The 19,325-nt window shown below is 37.7% G+C and overlaps 2 protein-coding genes across 2 annotated transcripts in view; one reads left to right on the top strand and one right to left on the bottom strand.

The window, feature by feature from the left end:
- LOC114336546 (tetraspanin-9-like) overlaps nt 1–19,325 on the top strand; it is a 116,117-nt gene that overhangs the window by 15,759 nt on the left and 81,033 nt on the right. The window lies entirely within an intron of this gene.
- Nucleotides 7,877–10,290, bottom strand: LOC126889511 (uncharacterized). Its single transcript, XM_050657853.1, has 3 exons — nt 10,169–10,290; nt 9,873–10,103; nt 7,877–8,876 (listed from the first exon to the last, which is right to left on the bottom strand). Exons 1-3 carry the CDS (start codon nt 10,231–10,233, stop codon nt 8,003–8,005), a joined length of 1,170 nt encoding a protein of 389 aa, XP_050513810.1. The 5' UTR covers nt 10,234–10,290; the 3' UTR covers nt 7,877–8,002.

Raw genomic sequence — 19,325 nt, 5'->3', positions numbered from 1 at the left:
TGGCTGCACTCTCTGATCTAAGTAAAAATTAAGACAGTTTTGGCTTCGCATTGCAACTGAATAAAAATGGTATACATTTTTATTTTTATATTAGTATTACTCCTATAGAGTAACTAGATCCATTTTCCGTTGGAACTTTACCACGCTGCAGACGGGGGTTGTGAATTGCATAGTGTAGAATTCCTTCCCTTTTGTCTTCACTGCAGCATCCATTTGGCTTGCATATTGTAGAAGCCTTGGAGGTGTCACCAGGAAGATGGGCCAATAAGTTTTTCAATTAAAAATCTTTTAAAAATATTTAATTTACAAATATTTTCATTAGGTTGAAAAACTTAGTCTTTTACTAATTTAATCTTATATACTTGCATGCAGACCAGGCTATCACATCTGGAATGAGCCTTTTAGTCCATTGAGCCTTTTCGATTTGTGCCTCCCATTCACCTTGCCATTCTTGGTACATATATCTTCTTACCTCAGACTTTATGTGGTTCAAGTGGCCGTAATCATTTGCATATAATAGCATTCTTTCTTAGGCTAGGAGGTGAATGGGGAGCGTACTTGATATGGCCTGAAGGGCAATTGTCGAAGTAGTCAGGTACGCACTTGTTAGTCTCAAGAGGGGTGTTTTCTTTGTGATTTTTCCAGCATGTTTTTAGACTTTGTCATTCTCAAAACTTCGTACCATATGGGGCCACCATACAGAAGAGTAGAATGCACTACCTAAAGGTACATTTTTCTTTTATGAATGCTTGGTCCGCCGATATTTGGCATGATCTTTGATAATGCAGTGGTCCTTCCTTCTGCTTTCTGGACTGTTTTATTAAGATGTTTGGTATATCTAAGACCTGTATCCAGGTGTATGCCCAAGTATTTAGTACAATTTGTCGGCTCTATTCTTGTACTACCTACCATGAAAATTAGATTGGGTCGTTTTCTTGGGCCTTTTAAAATGACAATTTCTGTTTTATGTGTGGCCAATTCGAGATCTTGTTCCCTCATCTAGTCATATACTTTCCTACAACTTTTATTCACTATGACTTCTAAGTCCCAGTTCGTTTCAGTCTGAATCTGCATACGCAATAGCTTTGACTTTACTTCCATAGGTAATTTCCAGAACCCCGTTATACAGAACATTCCATAATATTGGTCCCAGTACGGATCCTTGCGGTACTCCTGCTGTAGATTGCAGGTCTTTAGGCTTCGCCACCTGGACATACATTTCATTAAGGTAGTTCTTAATTATATTTACTAAATATTCTGACACTCTTGACTTTTCCAGAGCTTTGACGATGTGACCCCAATTGGCTGAATTAAATGCATTTTTCACATCGAACATCACGAGAACGGCCCATCTTTTCCTCGTCTCTTTGACTGTGTCAGTTATTGCCTTTACCGCATCTATTGTGGATCTGGATCTTCTAAATCCGTACTGTCTATCAGAGATACTTCTGTTTCTTTGCAGATCCTCCTCCAGGCGATCCTTTATTAGATATTCATAGAATTTTCCCAGGCAATCCAACAGGCAGATTGGCCTGTATGAGTTGGCTATATTGGGGTCTTTCCCCGGTTTCAAAATAAGCGTCAATCTGGCCTGTTTAATCTGGTCGGGAACTCTTGCCTATGGAGGAGATTGTTGAAAATCCTCTTGATTATTTCAGGATATTTTTCTATGATGATCTTAATCGCTTCTGGAGGTACACCATCTGGACCAGCTGCTTTACCTACTTTTATATTACTTGCTGCTACTGCTATTTCCTCCGCCCAGAAGTCGTCGGGTCGAACAGTAACGTTGATTTGGGCGAATGTTTGACGGGGCTTTGTGGGAAAAAGTAATTTCGCTATTTCATTCCTTTTTTTGTGAACAGAGGCTCTACGGGGTTTCTGACCTCAAAGTTTTTATTGTAATTCTGTATGCTTCTCCCCATACATCATTTTCTAGCGCTGTCCATAGATTTTGCCAACAATTACGCTTAGCCCTTTTGATTTCTCTGTCCAGTTCTTTCTTAGAACGCTTGTACTCGTCGATATTTTGCTGGGTCCTATACCTCTGCGCTGTTCATCTACACCTAAAACATTCGGCTCTTTTAGACTGAATCTCGTCGTTCCACCAGTATGGGACTGTGTACGTAATATTCTCACGCGTTCTATAAAAGTCTGTGCGTTGACAATAGTCCGTCGGAGACTTTGAAAGTCAGTAGTATCATCCTCTTGTATCTTCATGACGTTAGTTCCAGTTTCGAAGACGATGTATCTATGATGCGTGTAGAGGTTGTCCTCCAATACATCCCAACCCATCAACTTCCTGGCATAATTTCTACTTGCAAGGGTAACATCAATATGACTTCGTGTTTTGCCTCTAACAAATGTCGGTTTGCCATTATTGAGCACTACTAGGTCTTCTGAAAGTATCCAATTGTTCCACATCTCCCCTCTATTGTCGTTTCTAAAAGACCCCTATATGATCGATTTGGCGTTTATATCGCCAGCCACAATAAAGTCTGTGTATTGTTGAGACGTTTGTATGATGCTTTCGACATGTTGTTTGTAGCGCTCCCTAGTTATGTTAGGGGAGATCTAGCAGGCGATGATTGCCAAGTTATATATTTTGATCATTACATGACCCTCTTTTTTTATGATTTTGCTGATGCACACGTTCTTGTTTACGGGGTATATGGCAACATCAACTTTCAAGTCAGCAATCCAGCCTTGGTTCTTAGTCATGTTTTTATTTGGCTCGGGGACAACCAGTAAATCAGCTCCAATTTCGAGGGCTTTAGTATAAATCATATGGGGTGCCATTTTGGCCCTCCCGATGTTCACCTGAAGTATTTTAAGTCTTTTTTTTCTAGTGAAGCCATTGCAGAGTCTTACCCTTGTCTTAGTTTAAGGTTAAAGGGTCGGTGTAGAGTATAGACTTATACTAGACCAGCTATATCTGACGAGGGCAGTGCTACTTCCGCAGCATCACCCAGTTCTTGATTCTGGGTCGCGGTGTGTGTGGGGCTGGAGAACGATGTGGGAGGTTCCATTTCCACATCTATTCCGACATTGGGCGTATCAGCGAGGGAGACGGTTTTCATATATGTAATCAGTTACGGATATTTCAGATTTATTGCCCGGCATCAGGATATCTTGTTTTTTAAGTTTTGGCTTTTCGGCCTGTCTGGCCATCCTCAGGGCATCTCTGAATTTAGGACAGGCCATACTGCCACATCTGTGCGCCTCATCTCACAAGACGCATCTTGCCGCAGCCCGACAGGACTCTGTATCGTGCCCGGTTGCCCCGCAGCCAGAGCAAGTACCGGTCCTATAGAATGCATCTGACCTGAAGAGTTGTGATGTTGAGAGAATTTTCAATGTTATAGTAAATCCCAAACCCTTTTCTTCGTGCGTCATTAATTTTGACGTCATATAGGATTTTAAGAATATCGCAAATCATTACATGACATTTTAGTTAAATCTGACACCGACAGTTGTCAGAATATTAAATTTTATATAATCATCAATATTTATACAAATATTTGACAGAATATTTTATATTTGAAATAGTTTAATGTAAAATTAAATAAATATAATATCAAATTTCCCTATACAATGTCCGAATAGGTATACCAATGACAAAAAATATTTATATTACGTAATTTGATTGGTTATCTATTTAGAGTATTGTAATCGCCAACCAATTATACATATATAAGTATTAATCCGTTTTAATATGCAAATACCCGTCAAAGAATACAGAATTTTCTAAATTCAATGTAAGTGTAGGAAACAGAGGTTGAACTTTACAAAATGGACACAAGTCCGGTTTTATTTTTTTCTGTTATATCAAGGGGTGCTTATTATAAGACTAACTTTTTCTGAAAAAATTTCGCCTCAGAACCCCCCTTTTCGCCCCTTTAAAGGGGGTAATTTGTGGTTTTTGCGGAACGTAGCCCTTCCTGTACCTTTTACAAAAAAATTTTTTTATAGAAATATGAAGAGGACTATATTTTCTACGATTTATTTCCCGACAGCATATGTCTATCATCCACCGTTTAGCGAGGGTGGCGCCCCAAACTTGATAAGTTTTTAAAAACGATGTTTTTAAAAAATATATATTTTTTCCTAAGTGTAACGGAAATTAAGAAGAAATCCTGTGGCAATTACTCACATATAAGTGACTGATTTTTTTGGTATAGGTTTCACTTAAGGGTAATTGCCCTATTTTTAATTACAGGGTGTTACATTTTAAAAAACCTCTTTTTATACCATCTGAACCATTTATGCTAGAGTAAAAAGACTTTCAGCGATTACCCATGTACTGGTGCTATTTACAAATTTGTATAATGCACCCCCATTTTTTCCCGGAACCACCCAAAAAAAAAGAATTAATAAATAAAGTGATTTTCTTGGAATCCTTCACACACAATGCCCTTTATTAATATGCTTCATATATCATTTTGTGCACGTTATTATTATCTATGCATGGACACCAAAAGCGATTTCCTAGTGCAACCCCTGTAGCCAAAAAAAAATAAATAAAATGGGGGCTGAATTTTTTTTTGTTTTTTGCTTTTTGATCCATATGGGCATATGCTTCATCAATAGCGCTTTTCAAAAATATATATGGTTATTGCAACATCCCTGCGGAAACCACCCCTATCCTTGAAAATATACCTACTGCAGGAACTACCCCTATCCCTTGGCGAAGATGTTTTTACGATTTTCTCATTACCTATGCATTCTTTTTAAACAAAACTTATACAAGGTTAAATACCACTATTTACTCTAAAAATTAGGTCCTATTCATTTTTTTCGTATAAGCAACCGTTACGCGCCGTAAACCTCATATATGATTTGGCGGGCTCCAGTTTTTGTTTTTTTTTTCGTCATCTGTTCGTTTTATTGATAAAGTACTTATGTAAAATAAAACAACACAGTGTAACCTACAAATTATAACCTATGCACATTTAACAATCTTTGCGCCCCAAAGCCACAGTGGTGGCCCAAAATCAATTTTTGCATATTTTCGCCACCTACACGCATTTTATTGCATTAATGCTACCTTAATAGCACAATATTTAACCTTAAGTGGTCGCTAAGCAGTGGCGGATCCAGGGAGGGGTGATGGGTGATCACCTCCCCCCCCCCCTCAAACGAAGTGATATTATATTCAAAGATTATAAAAATATTCATTTATTTTTATAGAAATTTAGTCAGTTGGCACCCCCCTCTTAACGATGTTGGATCTGCCACTGTCGCTAAAGCATAAAAAGTACGCCATTCTTATTTAAAACGTCATAACTTTATATCCAGATGTTAAACCGGCAGCGTCGCTCATGTATCCTCCTACCACACATTCTTATACACAGAGTCTAGTTTTAGTCTTTCTCACTACTTTAAGAGGAAACAGTAGCGATCAACAGGTAGCGAAAACGCGTTACAAGATTGCGGCTGTAATTTTGAATATTTTTTCGAGATATTTGGCACACGTATTCGTAATATAATAAAGAATGGCGGTACAGAGCCCAATTTGAAAAATATACTAATATGTGGAAATTACTCTGTAATTAAATACAATATTAAAAAAGCGAGCCTGTACCGCCATTAAGAAGAACAACAAAATACACTTTCTTCAAATAAACTTTTTTATCCGATGCCTAGATTTTGTGTCATTTTGGAACTACTAAAATTTTTTATTTCATTAGTAGTTCCAAAATGACACACAATCTAGGCATCGGATAAAAAAGTTTATTTGAAATAAACTTTTTTATCCGATGCCTAGATTTTGTGTCATTTTGGAACTGCTAAAATTTTTTATTTCATTAGTAGTTCCAAAATGACACACAATCTAGGCATCGGATAAAAAAGTTTATTTGAAGAAAGTGTATTTTTTTGTTCTTCTTAATGGCGCTACATGCTCGTTTTTTTAATATTGTATTTAATTACAGAGTAATTTCCACATATTAGCATATTTTTCAAATTGGGCTCTGTACCGCCATTCTTTATTATATTACGAATACGTGTGCCAAATATCTAGAAAAAATATTCAAAATCACAGCCGCAATCTTGGAACGCATTTTGGCTACCTGTTCATCGCTACTGTATCACCTAAAGACTATATTAGACGTCATTGTTGCTGCGTATTACTAAGTGGTGCATAAAGTACGCCAAACGACTATGTAAGTACCTGTGGTAAGTACCTAACAATAATTTTTTGGTTATCAAGGCATATAATTAACTAAAAGTATAGTTTATTATGGCGGTGTCCTTGATTTTAGATCTCAAGTATCATAAAATTATAGAAAAAAACTTAGTAGTGATGAGATAAAGGAAATAGCCAGAAAAATAATGGAAGGATGTGATGATGAAGACATGGGTGGTATTGATCCCGATGGATTCGATGAATGTATTGAATACAGTGGGGATTATTCCTCTTCAAAGCAGGAATAAGATAACGAAATATTTCAAGGAATATGTGATCATCAAATGAACGCAGAAGTAGAAAAAGTGCTTACGTTTACAACTCGCGACGGAAATATGCTGTGGATTGTTCAAAAAATGGTGTGAATGGTGTAGATACATATTTGCTAAGAATGTAATAATCACAAAAATTAAACAGAAAGTACTTAAAATTAATTTCCTTTTTGTACCGTTTCATGTTCATCTAAGAATCCTTTTTTATTTTGATATTTTACACCTTGTTATATTTTTTAATTAAAATATGGTTTTATTTATTCAAACGCAGTTAAAAAATGTAGATTTATACCTTGGTATATTTTTTTAATTAAAATATGTGTTTATTTATTCATATGTAGTTAAGAAATGTAGGGTTTTCATAATTATATATGGTTATTGCAATATCCCTAAAAAAACTACCCCTATCCCTGAAAATAAGTTTGGCGAGCTTTTTACGATTTTCCATTACCTATGCATTTTTTTAAGCAAAACTTATACAGAATTAAAGACCACTATTTGCTCTACAGATAAGATCCTATGCATTTTTTTCGTATAAGCAATCGTTACTGCACAGTGGCGGCGTAAACCACAGAAATGCTTTGGCGGGCTTCAGTTTTTGTTTTCTTTTCGTCACCTGCTAATTTTATTGATAAAGTACTTATGCCAAATAAAACAGCACAATGTCACCTACAAATTATGACCTATGTATATTTTACGTTCTTTATGCCCTAAAACCACAGTAGTGGCCCAAAGTCAATTTTTGCATATTTTCACCACCTATTGGGACCGTGCAAGTTCGGAAGAGCGACACCTAGTGTCATAAATCAGCAACATGTTTAGCATGGTACATATTACAATTAATTAAATTCACATTAATAATTGCATATCAATACAATATTGTGGAGCAACATTAATAGGACTTTTCAACGATTCTCATTTGTTTTGAGCTTGTGTTGTCCACTATTAAAGAAAAAGGCTTGAAAACATTGCGTCAAAGCAGTATTAAACGGAATGATGGAAAACACAATGATTTGATAGGAGTCACTTCAATAGTAGTTCATTTAGCGTGTCGTAAGGTATAAGGCTCCCCCAAACCAACGCGGAAAATTCGCATTACCTGCGGAATTCCGTACCGCATACGATTCGCATTGAATTGTTTCCACTGTGGTAAGTATACAAGTTCAGACAAGTACGATTTTCGTCGTTCGGGCATGCGTTTTGTCTGCGTATTTATTCGTCCGGAATCTTAGTTCGCACTCGACAGCGTTTTTATCAGTTTCGCAGTGGTTTCGCATGTGAAAAAATTGAAAATGGAGAGAATTATTGAGTTGGTTCGAAAGTATCCTATTCTCTATGACCTTTCTCATGAAGATTATAAAAATGTAAGGAAAAAGGACAAGATTTGGACTAGAATAGGAGAAGAAATAGGCGAAAATGGTGAGTAGTTTTACGATTTGTATTGGTTTATTTTTCTACATCTAAGACTAAAGAAAAGCAGAGGCCTAAACAATACTATATTTACTGCAAGAAGAGTCCATTATTTTCATCGTGAACAATTTATTCATAGTCCTGAATTAAAATACGTGGCAAATTTTTCTCGAACAGAAAATGCCAGTCTTGCAGCTCTCCTTGGGTCATTGTCCAAATTTTGAAATGCTCCAAGTTCAGGCTCTGGTGGATCTAAAAGTTCTATGAATCTATCATCACATTTTTTTGTCCTTAGAAAATTATGCAAAATACATGCAGTTTTCACAATGAGAATACTAGTATCAATTTTTGTTTCCATTGGTCTGTAGAATATACGCCATTTTTGTGCCAATATTCCGAAAGCGTTTTCTACTACTCTTCTCGCTTTACAGAGCCTCACATTATAATTTTCCTTGAAAATATCTGTTCTGCTTTGACTGTATGGAAAGGGCCTCAACAAGTATGGTTTTAGTGCAAAGGCTTCGTCTCCAATTAAGACATGGGGGGAAAGTTCATTCTGGCCTGGGAGATTTTTCGGCTCAGGTACACCCATCTGATTTGTTTCAAATCTTCTTCCCATGTTGGAAGCTTCGAATATTCCACCGTCGCTGTTTTTACCAAAACCGCCAATATCAACTGAAATGAATCTATAATCTGGGCCAACAATAGCCATTAATACTGTAGAAAACTTATTCAAATAACACCAATAATTAGATCCTGTTTTGTCTGGACACTTGATAGTAACATGCTTGCCATCGATGCTACCAATACAATTTGGGAATCGCCAGGTATTTCTAAAACCTTCTTCAGATTTTTTCCATATTTCTGTAGTTGGTTCGGGCAAGTAAATATGTTGCAAATTTCTACATAAAGCTTCACAAACTTCTAGAACTATGGCACTTACAGTCGAAAACCCGACTCTAAAACTATGGTCTATTGTATAAAATGTATCTCCGGTAGCCAGATACCTAAAAAAGAGTATTTTGTTTCAGGGGATGAGATTAAAAAAAATGGAGGAATCTGCGCGATACGTACGCTAAGTACATAAGAACTAATAAAACTAGAACTGGACAAGCGGCAAGCGATAAAAAAAATGGATATGGGCAGATCATATGGAATCGTTCAAACCGTTCCTAAATTTTGCTAAGACTGCATCCAATGTCACAGATGTTGATACACAAGAATCTGAAGCATTCCCAAATATAGAATCACCCGAAAATATATTAACGGATGAAAATTCCGCAGTACAGAAACCAACGTGTAGTAAAAATCTACTAACAACTCAGACAGGTGATTCCCAGAATAAGATTCAACCCTCCTCATCGAAACCTACTCGAAATGAAGCTCCTAGGGTTACTCTTTCAAATGAAACTCCTTCTACAGGCAGAACAAACAGAAAACGCAATTCTGAGCCATCCACATATGTGAAAGATATGATCAGTTATTTTGAGAGCAAAAAGAGAGTAGTGCATGATGCTACCGACCAATTGTTTTTGGCTCATTCTTTTACGGTAAAATCTTTCTCTCCTAGAAGGCAAATTGAAACAAAAATGAAGATTGCGCAAGTTATCATGGAGCAGGAGTTGCTTCAATTGGAGGAAAGTTCTTTGAATAGCCATCAATCTAGAGCTGAAAGTACAGACACCTATCAAAACCCCTCTTCCGTCGGAAGTATTTCGGTTGTATCCCTACCTTCACCAAATGACACTGCATTACCTAAACAATCGAATACTTCTGGGTTCTATGAAGTGAATTGTGAAAATAATTATATTACACTACACAACTTGGCGCAGAGTTGTAACCAAGCAGCTTCTCATAATCCATCAGTTTCCAACTATGTCAATTCCTTTGACCCTTACAATACATAAAGTATATTTTAGAGTTATTTTGATCCTTATTCTCTTTTACTGTAGTAAATTAATGATATAAATAATGTCTGCAGTTTTTTTTTTTCATTTTCTTACCTTAATGTTATGGCCAACCGTTCTTCGGGAGAAATAGCTTCTCGGTAATTCGTGTCTGATTTTCTAATATCATTTTCTACAAGGTGCAACAGTTCATCGAAACAATCTATTGTCATTCTAAAATAAATGTAGCATATTTTATCGTCTTTTCGTAATTGAGGCATCAGCGTGTGATATTCCCCACATTTCAGTCTTTCTAGATTGATATCATGAACCCATTTTCTTCTTTTCCTAAGATTAAATTCATAATATAGTCCATATTGTTGTTTTAGGATAACTATAGATAATAATTTTACCTTGAATTGTCGTCCTCCATTGCTAACATTACAAGAGCTTCTTCTTCATCTGATGATGTATACATTTTTGTGAAGAATTGAGATCACTGAGTAGTATTCTTTGTTTTTCGTTGTCACCAACTCTTCTCACTACTAGACACATACGAGTATGACGCGAATATATTCGCTTCAATATGAAGTTCTTTACGAATTCCGTCAGGAATTCGACTGCGAACTTTCCGTCACGAATCCGCTGCGAATAATTCGCGTTGGTTTGGGGGAGCCTATATACAGACAACCGATCTATTGCCGCGTACTTACGTAAAATGGAGGCAGGCGTCACACTTGCGGGTCCGTCTAGGCGGTTATCAGAGACATTTACGTTCCATAGCCATTGTTGTTTGTGTGGGGAAGAAATAACAGCTGACTTTCTTGAAAAACAGAAACGCGAAAGTAGTCGTGGACGCATTGCTGTGTACAATGTGCGTAAGCCCACTTGGAGGGACAGAGTCCTAGACATGACACGTCTTCGCAATGATGAATGGAGCAAGGTTATTATTTCACGTATTCACGCAACAGCTGATTTACAAGCACTACATGCGAAATACCACGACAAATGCTTATCGCAATTATCATTGACAGCACCACGTGAGACTGTTAAACGAACTGCTAAGACAAAAGATATTGACACTGCTATGCAGTATATTTATACCTACTTGGAGGAGCATTCAGACGAATGTCAATTTATGCTGTGCGACCTATTAAAGGAAGTAAAAGGGGATTATTGTCCGGATGCAAGAACGGTACAGGCTCATTTACAAAAGAAATATGGTGATGGCATTTTAATCGTATTGAGATCGGTGCAGTCGTCGGTGGTCTGCTTTCGTAATTCAGGGTATTCCATCATATCGGACTCATGGTACCACCAACGAAAAACAAATTTGACAGAGGACCGTCGACGAATCGTAAAGGCAGCTGCAGAAATCGTCCTAGAAGATATTCGCAGCATAGTATACGAATTGAATAATTACCCCCAATCAGATAATTTTCTACAAGATGTTAACAACGATATACCAGAAACCCTGCAAGTTTTCATGGACACGGTTATAATGGAGAAAAAGAAAGATGCACTACAAAAATGGTAAAATAAATCTACGGCGCTATCACATTGCATAATTGCAGCAGCCAGGCCGAAGTCCTTTTTGTCTCCCTTGCTAATAGGCGTAGTGTCAATGATTTACAAAACATATGCATCACGGCGGTTAATTGATATTATTTCTTCTCTTGGATTTTGTGCGTCATACAATGAAGCAAAGCAGTTTGAGGTATCAGCAGTGATGCGCCCAGAGCCAAAGCTTAATGAGAATGCCTTCTGTCAATTTGTGTACGACAACGCTGATTTTAACACCCAGACATTAGATGGTTACCATACTTTTCATGCTATGGGCGGCATATAATGTGTGACACCAGCAAATGCTTTACCATCAGATACTGTGATTCATCGTCTAGATAATATGCCAGCAGCATCAGTAGTGGGACAATTCGGCGAAATATCGTTGCAAACCTACCAGCATGGAGAACAACGTGGATCACAATCTGTAAATGTTGTATATTTTGATAGTTTACATCCCATGGACGAAGCAGTAATGCCTTCTTCCGCAGACTTAATGTGGTTGTTTGGTAAATGGGTTGACAAAGACAACATACCCGGATGGAGTGGCTTCCTGGAAAAGGTGACTGAAAACCTGCCTCACGATCAGTCAGTGGTGTTGTGTTTACCTTTCTTAAATGCTCCACCAACTGACTACAATACGATTTTCACCTCATTAATATCTGCTTCTGCAAAATGCCAGGCCCACGGCCAACAAACATGTTTTGTGACCTTTGACCTCCCGCTTTTTATGAAAGCGCGCGAAATTGTCGCCACATATAGCGAGGATCCAAGATTACAGCGGGTAGTGCCAAGACTAGGAGGATTCCATTTATTGATGTCTTTCATGGGGTCCACAGGTTATATAATGTCTGGCAGTGGTTTAAAAGAGCTATTAAACAACATCCATGCTCTAAATTCCCTAGAAAAGATCATGTCGGGACACGCCTATTCCCGTGCACTGCGGGCACATATGTTAACTCATCAAGCACTTACACACCTAGTGATGACCGCGATTGACTTTGAACAAGACGAAATTATTAGTTTACAATCTATTCTGGCTAACTCTGATCGTTCAGTAGTAAATTCCGTGGAGTTTGAGGACGTTTTTCAAATGTTAAGCACTAAATTTCAAATACAATTACGGCAGTTTAAAGACAGTGGTGCGACAGCAAAATTATGGGTGCAATATTGTGAAATGATAACTCTCGTAAAACTATTCGTTGAGGCCGAACGCAGTGAAAATTGGAAGCTCCACCTGGAAACAGTTCATAAAATGGTTCCTTTTTTTATGCCAGTGGTCATTTTCCCTATGGTAAAGCATCCCAGTTATACTTGCAGGACATGTATCTTCTACAAAATGTTATGGCACCGAGGGAATATGAAAAATTTACCACCGATAGTGGATTTACCATTCGACGGTCAGATAAGTTTTGGTGTGGAACGTGGACCGATATGGGCATTGAACAATCGCTAATGCGCACAATGAAAATTAGTGGTGGGCTTACTCATGGCCGTGGCGTTCAAGAGAGCGTTCTTAAGAGGTGGACATTGGGTGCGGTTTACTTACATAATGTGTTATGCCGTGGAAAAATTCTGCAACGTTGCGATAGAAACGTCGGAACAACATATACAGTTGAGATCAGCACGAGTTAAGCGGGATAACGCTGACATCTCAAAACTACTAACATGGTTCGAAGAACATCCTCCTTTCCCTAATCTACCACATTTGATGTCATTGAGTACCGGAATCATAGGCGATAACACAATTAACTGCCACATGGCACGCGAACGTGGCATACATATTATGGATGCTCTAGTTGGTAGTGACTTCCAATCAATCAGGTGTAAACGCGCGGATCGTGTACTGCCATTGGGCGTCATAACCACCAGCGTTAGTGTAGAGGGAGAAGTAGTCCCGATTGACCCTCTACTGTTGTTTCAACGCATCAGCATTGCCAAAGAATGTGATAAAGAATTACGACATTTTCTCTCATTTGAGTTAGCACCATTCCCGTTGGCCCTTTTTAATGAAGGCGGCATGCGAAAAGGAACAAAATCCACATTGTATAAGTTGTTCCAACAATGCAACAGTGACAGGGTATTTGGGAATACCATGCATGTGATTGATGGCGGTTTTTTGTTACATCGAGTCGTCTGGCCACGAGGTGAAACCTTTGCATCAATCTGTAGAAGCTATGTTTCTTACGTAAAATCTCACTATGGTGGAAATACTAGTATTGTTTTCGATGGATATCCGGCCAATGCTGTAGAGCGAAGCACCAAATATGCAGAGCGTAATCGCCGTTCGTGGAAACACGGTTCAACAGAAGTCGTCGTCGCCGAAAGCATCATAAACATTGCTCAAGAAAAATTCCTAGCGAACGACAGCAATAAACAGAGGCTTATTGAAATGTTGACAGAAAAACTAAAAAAGGCCAATTTCACTGTCAAACAGGCCGTAGAAGACGCCGATTTACTGATAGTACACACCGCAGTCAGTATGGCAGGAGACCATGACTCAGTAATGATTGTCGGCGAAGACGTTGATCTGCTGTTTTTACTAATTGCTCACGCTACTTCTGCTAACGTTTTTCTATTGAAGCCCAGTAGAGGCAAAACCCCCAAGCACTGTATTTTATCGACAGTATACAGAATCGTATACTTGTAGAAAACATATTATTCCTACATGCGTTCAGCGGCTGTGATACCCAGCCGTGAACCCAGCTGTGATATCCAGCAAACAAGGAAAAGTGAAATTTTGCAAACTACTACTTAAACAACCTGCACTTAGTGAGCGGCTGCAAAAATTTAAAGAGCCAAATGCTAATCCGGACACCATCGCCAGCATTTCCGAAGCCTTTATAATTAAACTTTATGGTTATAATAGTAAAGACGATATAAGTTTGAATACGTACCGTCATCAATGTTTCATAAAGTCGGCATATAAACGAAAGTTTAACTTAGCGTCCCTTCCTCCCACTGAGTCTGCAGCACGTCAACATGCTTTAAGGACATATTTTCAAATCCAACTATGGTATGGAAATAGGTGCAATCCATTGGAATGGGGCTGGAAACGAGACAATGAAGGCCTTGTACCATTAACTACATTAAATCCACCGCCTCCACAAAAACTATTAAATATTATTTCTTGCACATGCAAAAAAAATGTAGTCGTGCATGTGGATGCCGTAAAGCTGGTCTTAAATGCTCCATCATTTGCGCCAATTGTAACTCCAGCTGCACCAATATGCCAGAACCGTCTACAAACGATGACGAGCAGCAAGAAGAAAAAGATGAAGAAAAAGAAGAAGAAGAAAAAGAAGACGAAGACGAAGAAGAAGTAGAAGAGAAACAGCAACAACAACAAATGCTTTACGAAGACGACAGTGGCTTACGTATACAAGCTGAACTGCATTCCCTTGGGAATGACACTCCTCAAGCTGGTCCATCAGGAGTATAGAAGGAGTATGAGAATAAAAATTAAGTTGATACAATAGACGTGTATGTGGAGTAGGCCTTCTGGGGATACCACAATAAAAAAAGCGCGCCATGCACTCTACCTCAAGGGTGGTGTGGAAAGGAGTACCATCCGACGCCACTGTACCCAAGTGGTGTGTTCATAGCAACAAAATTCACAAGACATGCTTGGTAGATACGTAACCCTTAGGCAAGGCGCCCACTGAGGTGGAATGGCCGTGGCCCGTGGCGTGGTATTGAGTAGAGGTGGCCGACTCGCTATTTTGATACAGCAGTTGCTTTTTCAGCATTATTCAACGTATTCATGTTGATAAAAGAAAAGCAAAATAATATTTGTTTGTTTTGTTTCAAAAAGCAGTTTTGTTGGCATTTAATGAGAACATATAAATAATATAAATAATTATAATTATTGTTAAAATAATACATCTAAGTACGGATATGTTTTGAACTGACAAAAACAATATAACAAAATACATGGTGGTTGTAACATTTATATGGTCGTACTGTTTATTTAAATTTACTTTTGTTTTCACCCAATTTTGAAAAAATGTGAAAACTTTGAATTACCCACGTCCGTCTGTCTGTCTGTCCGTCTGTAATCACAACTACTCCGTCAATATACCAGCTAGAATGACAAATGAGGTGTCAAATGAAAGATTATAATCCAAGAATGGTACTAAAGGTGAGGTATTTGACGTAGGCTGTCTGTCCGTCGGTCCGTCCGACCGCGAATATAACTCCTCCGTCATTATACCAGGTAGAATTACAAATGAGGTCTCAAATGAAAGCTTATAATCCAAGGATGGTACTAAAGGTGAGATATTTGACCGAGGCGGTCTGTCCGACCGCAAATAAAACTCCTCCGCCATTATACCAGGTAGAATGACAAATGAGATGTCACATGAAAGTTTATAATACAAGGATGGTACTAAAGGTGAGAAATTTGACCTAGGCTGTCTATCCGTCTTTCCGTCCGACTGCGAATATAACTCGTCCGTCACTGTACCAGATAGAATAACAATTGAGGTGTCGAATGAAAGCTTATAATCCAAGGATGGTAATAAATGTGCGAAATTTTACCTAGGTCTTCCGGTTTTAGAAATGCGACCAGAAGTACTGTTTTAAAGTCACCGGAATAGTACACGTGATATATTATTCGACGTTACTTTGCAAGAAGAGAATAAATATATACTTTCGGTTCCATCACTGTCTGTTCATCTGTCTTTCCGTCCGCGAATACAACTCCTCCATTATTAATACAGATAGAATGACAAATGAAGTGCCGAATGGCACTTAAAGCTTATAACTTAAGGCGAAGGCTTATAACCCAAGGATGGTATTAAAGATGAGACATTTGACATCGGACTTCCGGTTTTAGAGTTACAACCGTATGAACTGTTCTAAAGTCACCGAAATAGTATAAGCGATATATCATTCGACGTGCCTTAGCAAAATGAGAAAAAATTTTGGTTTTGGTTTTTATATCATTTTCGCTTAAAAAATTCTAACCAGAATTGCCGCTATAGTCGCAGAAATAGTATATGTAACACAACAATCGAAGCGTATTGAAAAGTTGACTTTTAATCTTTAGTTCCTGTTTTGAAGTCACTTCTGTTTAAATAATGATGACGCAAAGTTTAGTCAAAATGACTCAAAATTAGTAAAATCGTATATCGATCGACGCAAAGTTACACGAAGCGTTCAAATATCGACTTTCAGTTCTACTTTCGATTAGTTTGGGTGAAAACCTAGGACTTACGAAGTCCAATTATTTGTTTTAACTGAGAATAAGCCACAATATTATTAGAAATTGAATTGGAAAGATTTGAATTTGGAGGTAAAATTAAACTTCCACTTCGGAAATTGCTCCAAATGAAATATATAGCAATGCCCTGCACATTCCTAATTAATAACATCAAGTAAAATAGTATTGAAAAGTACGTGAGTAGTGTAGAACAAACAGTTTTCCAAAGTTTGTTTTCTCTTCAGGTGACAGCCACATCTTTGATTTTTTTTTAATAGTAAAGTACATAATGTGACACCTCATTTAAAAGCCTTTGAAATACTGATTACAAAAATATATAATACTTTAATCCTTTTTGAGAGCGTAGGCGTAAAATTTCGTTTGAATTATTTTTAAATGCATTCATTTTTTTCGAATCCTGAGAAAACTAATAAGTGTTTTTGAAAAATTTAAACGCAGAACACAAGACTACAGTATTACCGAGGATCCAAAAGTCTCTTAGGAATTCTATAATGTTTATTTTAATAAAAAGTTACAGGGGCGAAAAAAAAAGAGAAAATTGAGTGTGATATTTAATTTTAAATATATCACTCTAAAGCTAAAGAAACTTTTTGTTTATTCTAAGGGACTTTTGTCCTCGGTAATAGTGTAATATTTCATTCTGTGTTTAAACTTTTCAAAAGTACTTGTTAGTTTTCTCAGGATTCGAAAATATGATTGCATTTAAAAAGAATTCAATCGAAATTTTCTGCCTACGCTCTCAAAAAGGATTTAAGTATTATACATTATTGTAATCAGTGTTTTAAAGGCTTCTAAATGAGGTGTCACATAATGTACTCTTCCATTTAAAAAAATCAAAGTTATGGCTGTCACCTGAAGAGGGATCGCGCAATAATTCTTAAAGTCATTTTAAATCAAGTATATCACATAATTTTTGCGGAAGTAGATTATACAACAAAACAAATTCATATTCAATGTAAATAAATAAAAACTTTAGAAATAGAAAACAATAATTAAGTTATAATCTTAAGTTAAAGTAAATAATATAAACAGTAAATATAATAAAACAAATATACTTATAGTAAAGAATAAAAACAAATATGAAGTATCATCACCGCAACTGTCAAATAAATGTTACCAATTTATGCTAAAATGTCACATTCGTTCGATTACAGTTATAGTGTGTTCCGAACAAATGTGCTTCATAAAAACGCTTTATAGTCCATTTAGGTATACAAATGAAATGAAACATATTATTGTGTATTTCTTTAAGTTAACATTAATAGAAATCTTCAAATATTATTTCTACGCGTATATAATAAAATATATCTAGTGGCTGTAATTCCCGTGTACTCGGAAAAATGATTCTAAAAAAGAACACACCTACCGCCAAAATATTTCGTGTTGGTATCATGTGCCGTCACGGGCTATGACGCGGATCACGTGCAACGGTAAGTAGATTAGACGAAGTATAAGTAGGTGGGCACTGTATAGAAATTTGTAGAAAAGTAAAATAATTTTACCACCAGTAAATTTGTCGGCGAGTTTGTATTCATAACAAGCAAGCAAGCAAGCAATTTGATTCAACCCGACCTGTGGGATGTGTCCACCCTATCGAAAAAGTACATTCGGGTGTAACAATTCATTGGAGCGAGGTGTTTTGACCCGAGTATGAACAGGGATCACCCCACCTCGCTCCAATGCCCCAGGCCATCCCTTTCCCCCCCATAGCACGCTGATGCGCGATGGGGGCACAACTATCGTAGCCAAGTGCTCTTCACAATGGAATCCTGGGTAATAAGATTCCATGTGGTACCCTAATCGAATGCAAAAAACTAGGCCAGCGTGAAGCGCTCTATGCCTTTATCTTCTTACTTACTTATCCGCGGAAACTAAAATTGCTTGCTTGGGCCCCAAGTCATTGTACCGAGCCCCATTGAGCTCTGTCCAATGACTTGTTGCTCGAGTTTTTTTGAGTGTTTTTTGGTTTTTTATTTTTTTTGGGGGCTTACGCCTTTTTTGTATTTTATATATTTTTTTGGGGGCTTACGCCCTTCTGTAATTTTCTATTACTGTCTTACCTTGAGGTGATCGTGGTATTGAACCTACGTGTGTTACGTTATCTTCGGCACTTGTTGTTTTCGAGCTACGAACCGTTCACTGTTTTCACTATTTTTCCCATTTCACAATATTTGCTGTTTTGGACGTTTGTGTTTCCATCGGTGGAACGCATCGTACCCTAGCATCTCTCGCAGTATGTGACTTGGGTGGTGCTCCAGTTCCGCGAATTTGACCCTTGCCTTGTCTGTCATCATTTCGGTGACTCTCACCTGTTGAAGTTCTCTGAACAGGAATCTTTCTGCTACGTATCTTGGGACTCTGGCTGCTTCTCTTAAGCTGCTGTTATGGACCGCTTGTATCTTCTTTTTGTGGGTGTTACATACTTGTCCCCATGCGAGAGATGCGTATGTTAATACCGGTAATATTATGCTGTTTATTAATCTTAACCTTGTTTTTAGTCTTAGTTTACTTTTTCTTCCTGTGAGTCCTCTTAATGTTGCTCTCGCTATGTTGGCCTTCTGGACTGTGGCTTCTACATGTTTTTGGAAGGTTAATCCTTTGTCCATGATGACACCTAGGTATTTAGCTTCATTTTTCCACTCGATGGGGGTGTTCTGCACTGTCAGCTGTTCTTCTGGCTGTTGTCTTCCCTTCTTGTATAGTACCGCTTGCGTCTTTTCTGAGTTTATGGCTATCTTCCATTTTATACTCCATTCCTCGATGTCTTCTAACGCTGTTTGCAG

This window comes from Diabrotica virgifera, chromosome 8 (assembly GCF_917563875.1).
Source record: "Diabrotica virgifera virgifera chromosome 8, PGI_DIABVI_V3a".
Taxonomy (NCBI): Eukaryota; Metazoa; Arthropoda; class Insecta; order Coleoptera; family Chrysomelidae; genus Diabrotica; species Diabrotica virgifera.
Note: the sequence above shows the minus strand (reverse complement) of the source record. Positions and strands in the feature narration are given on the sequence as shown.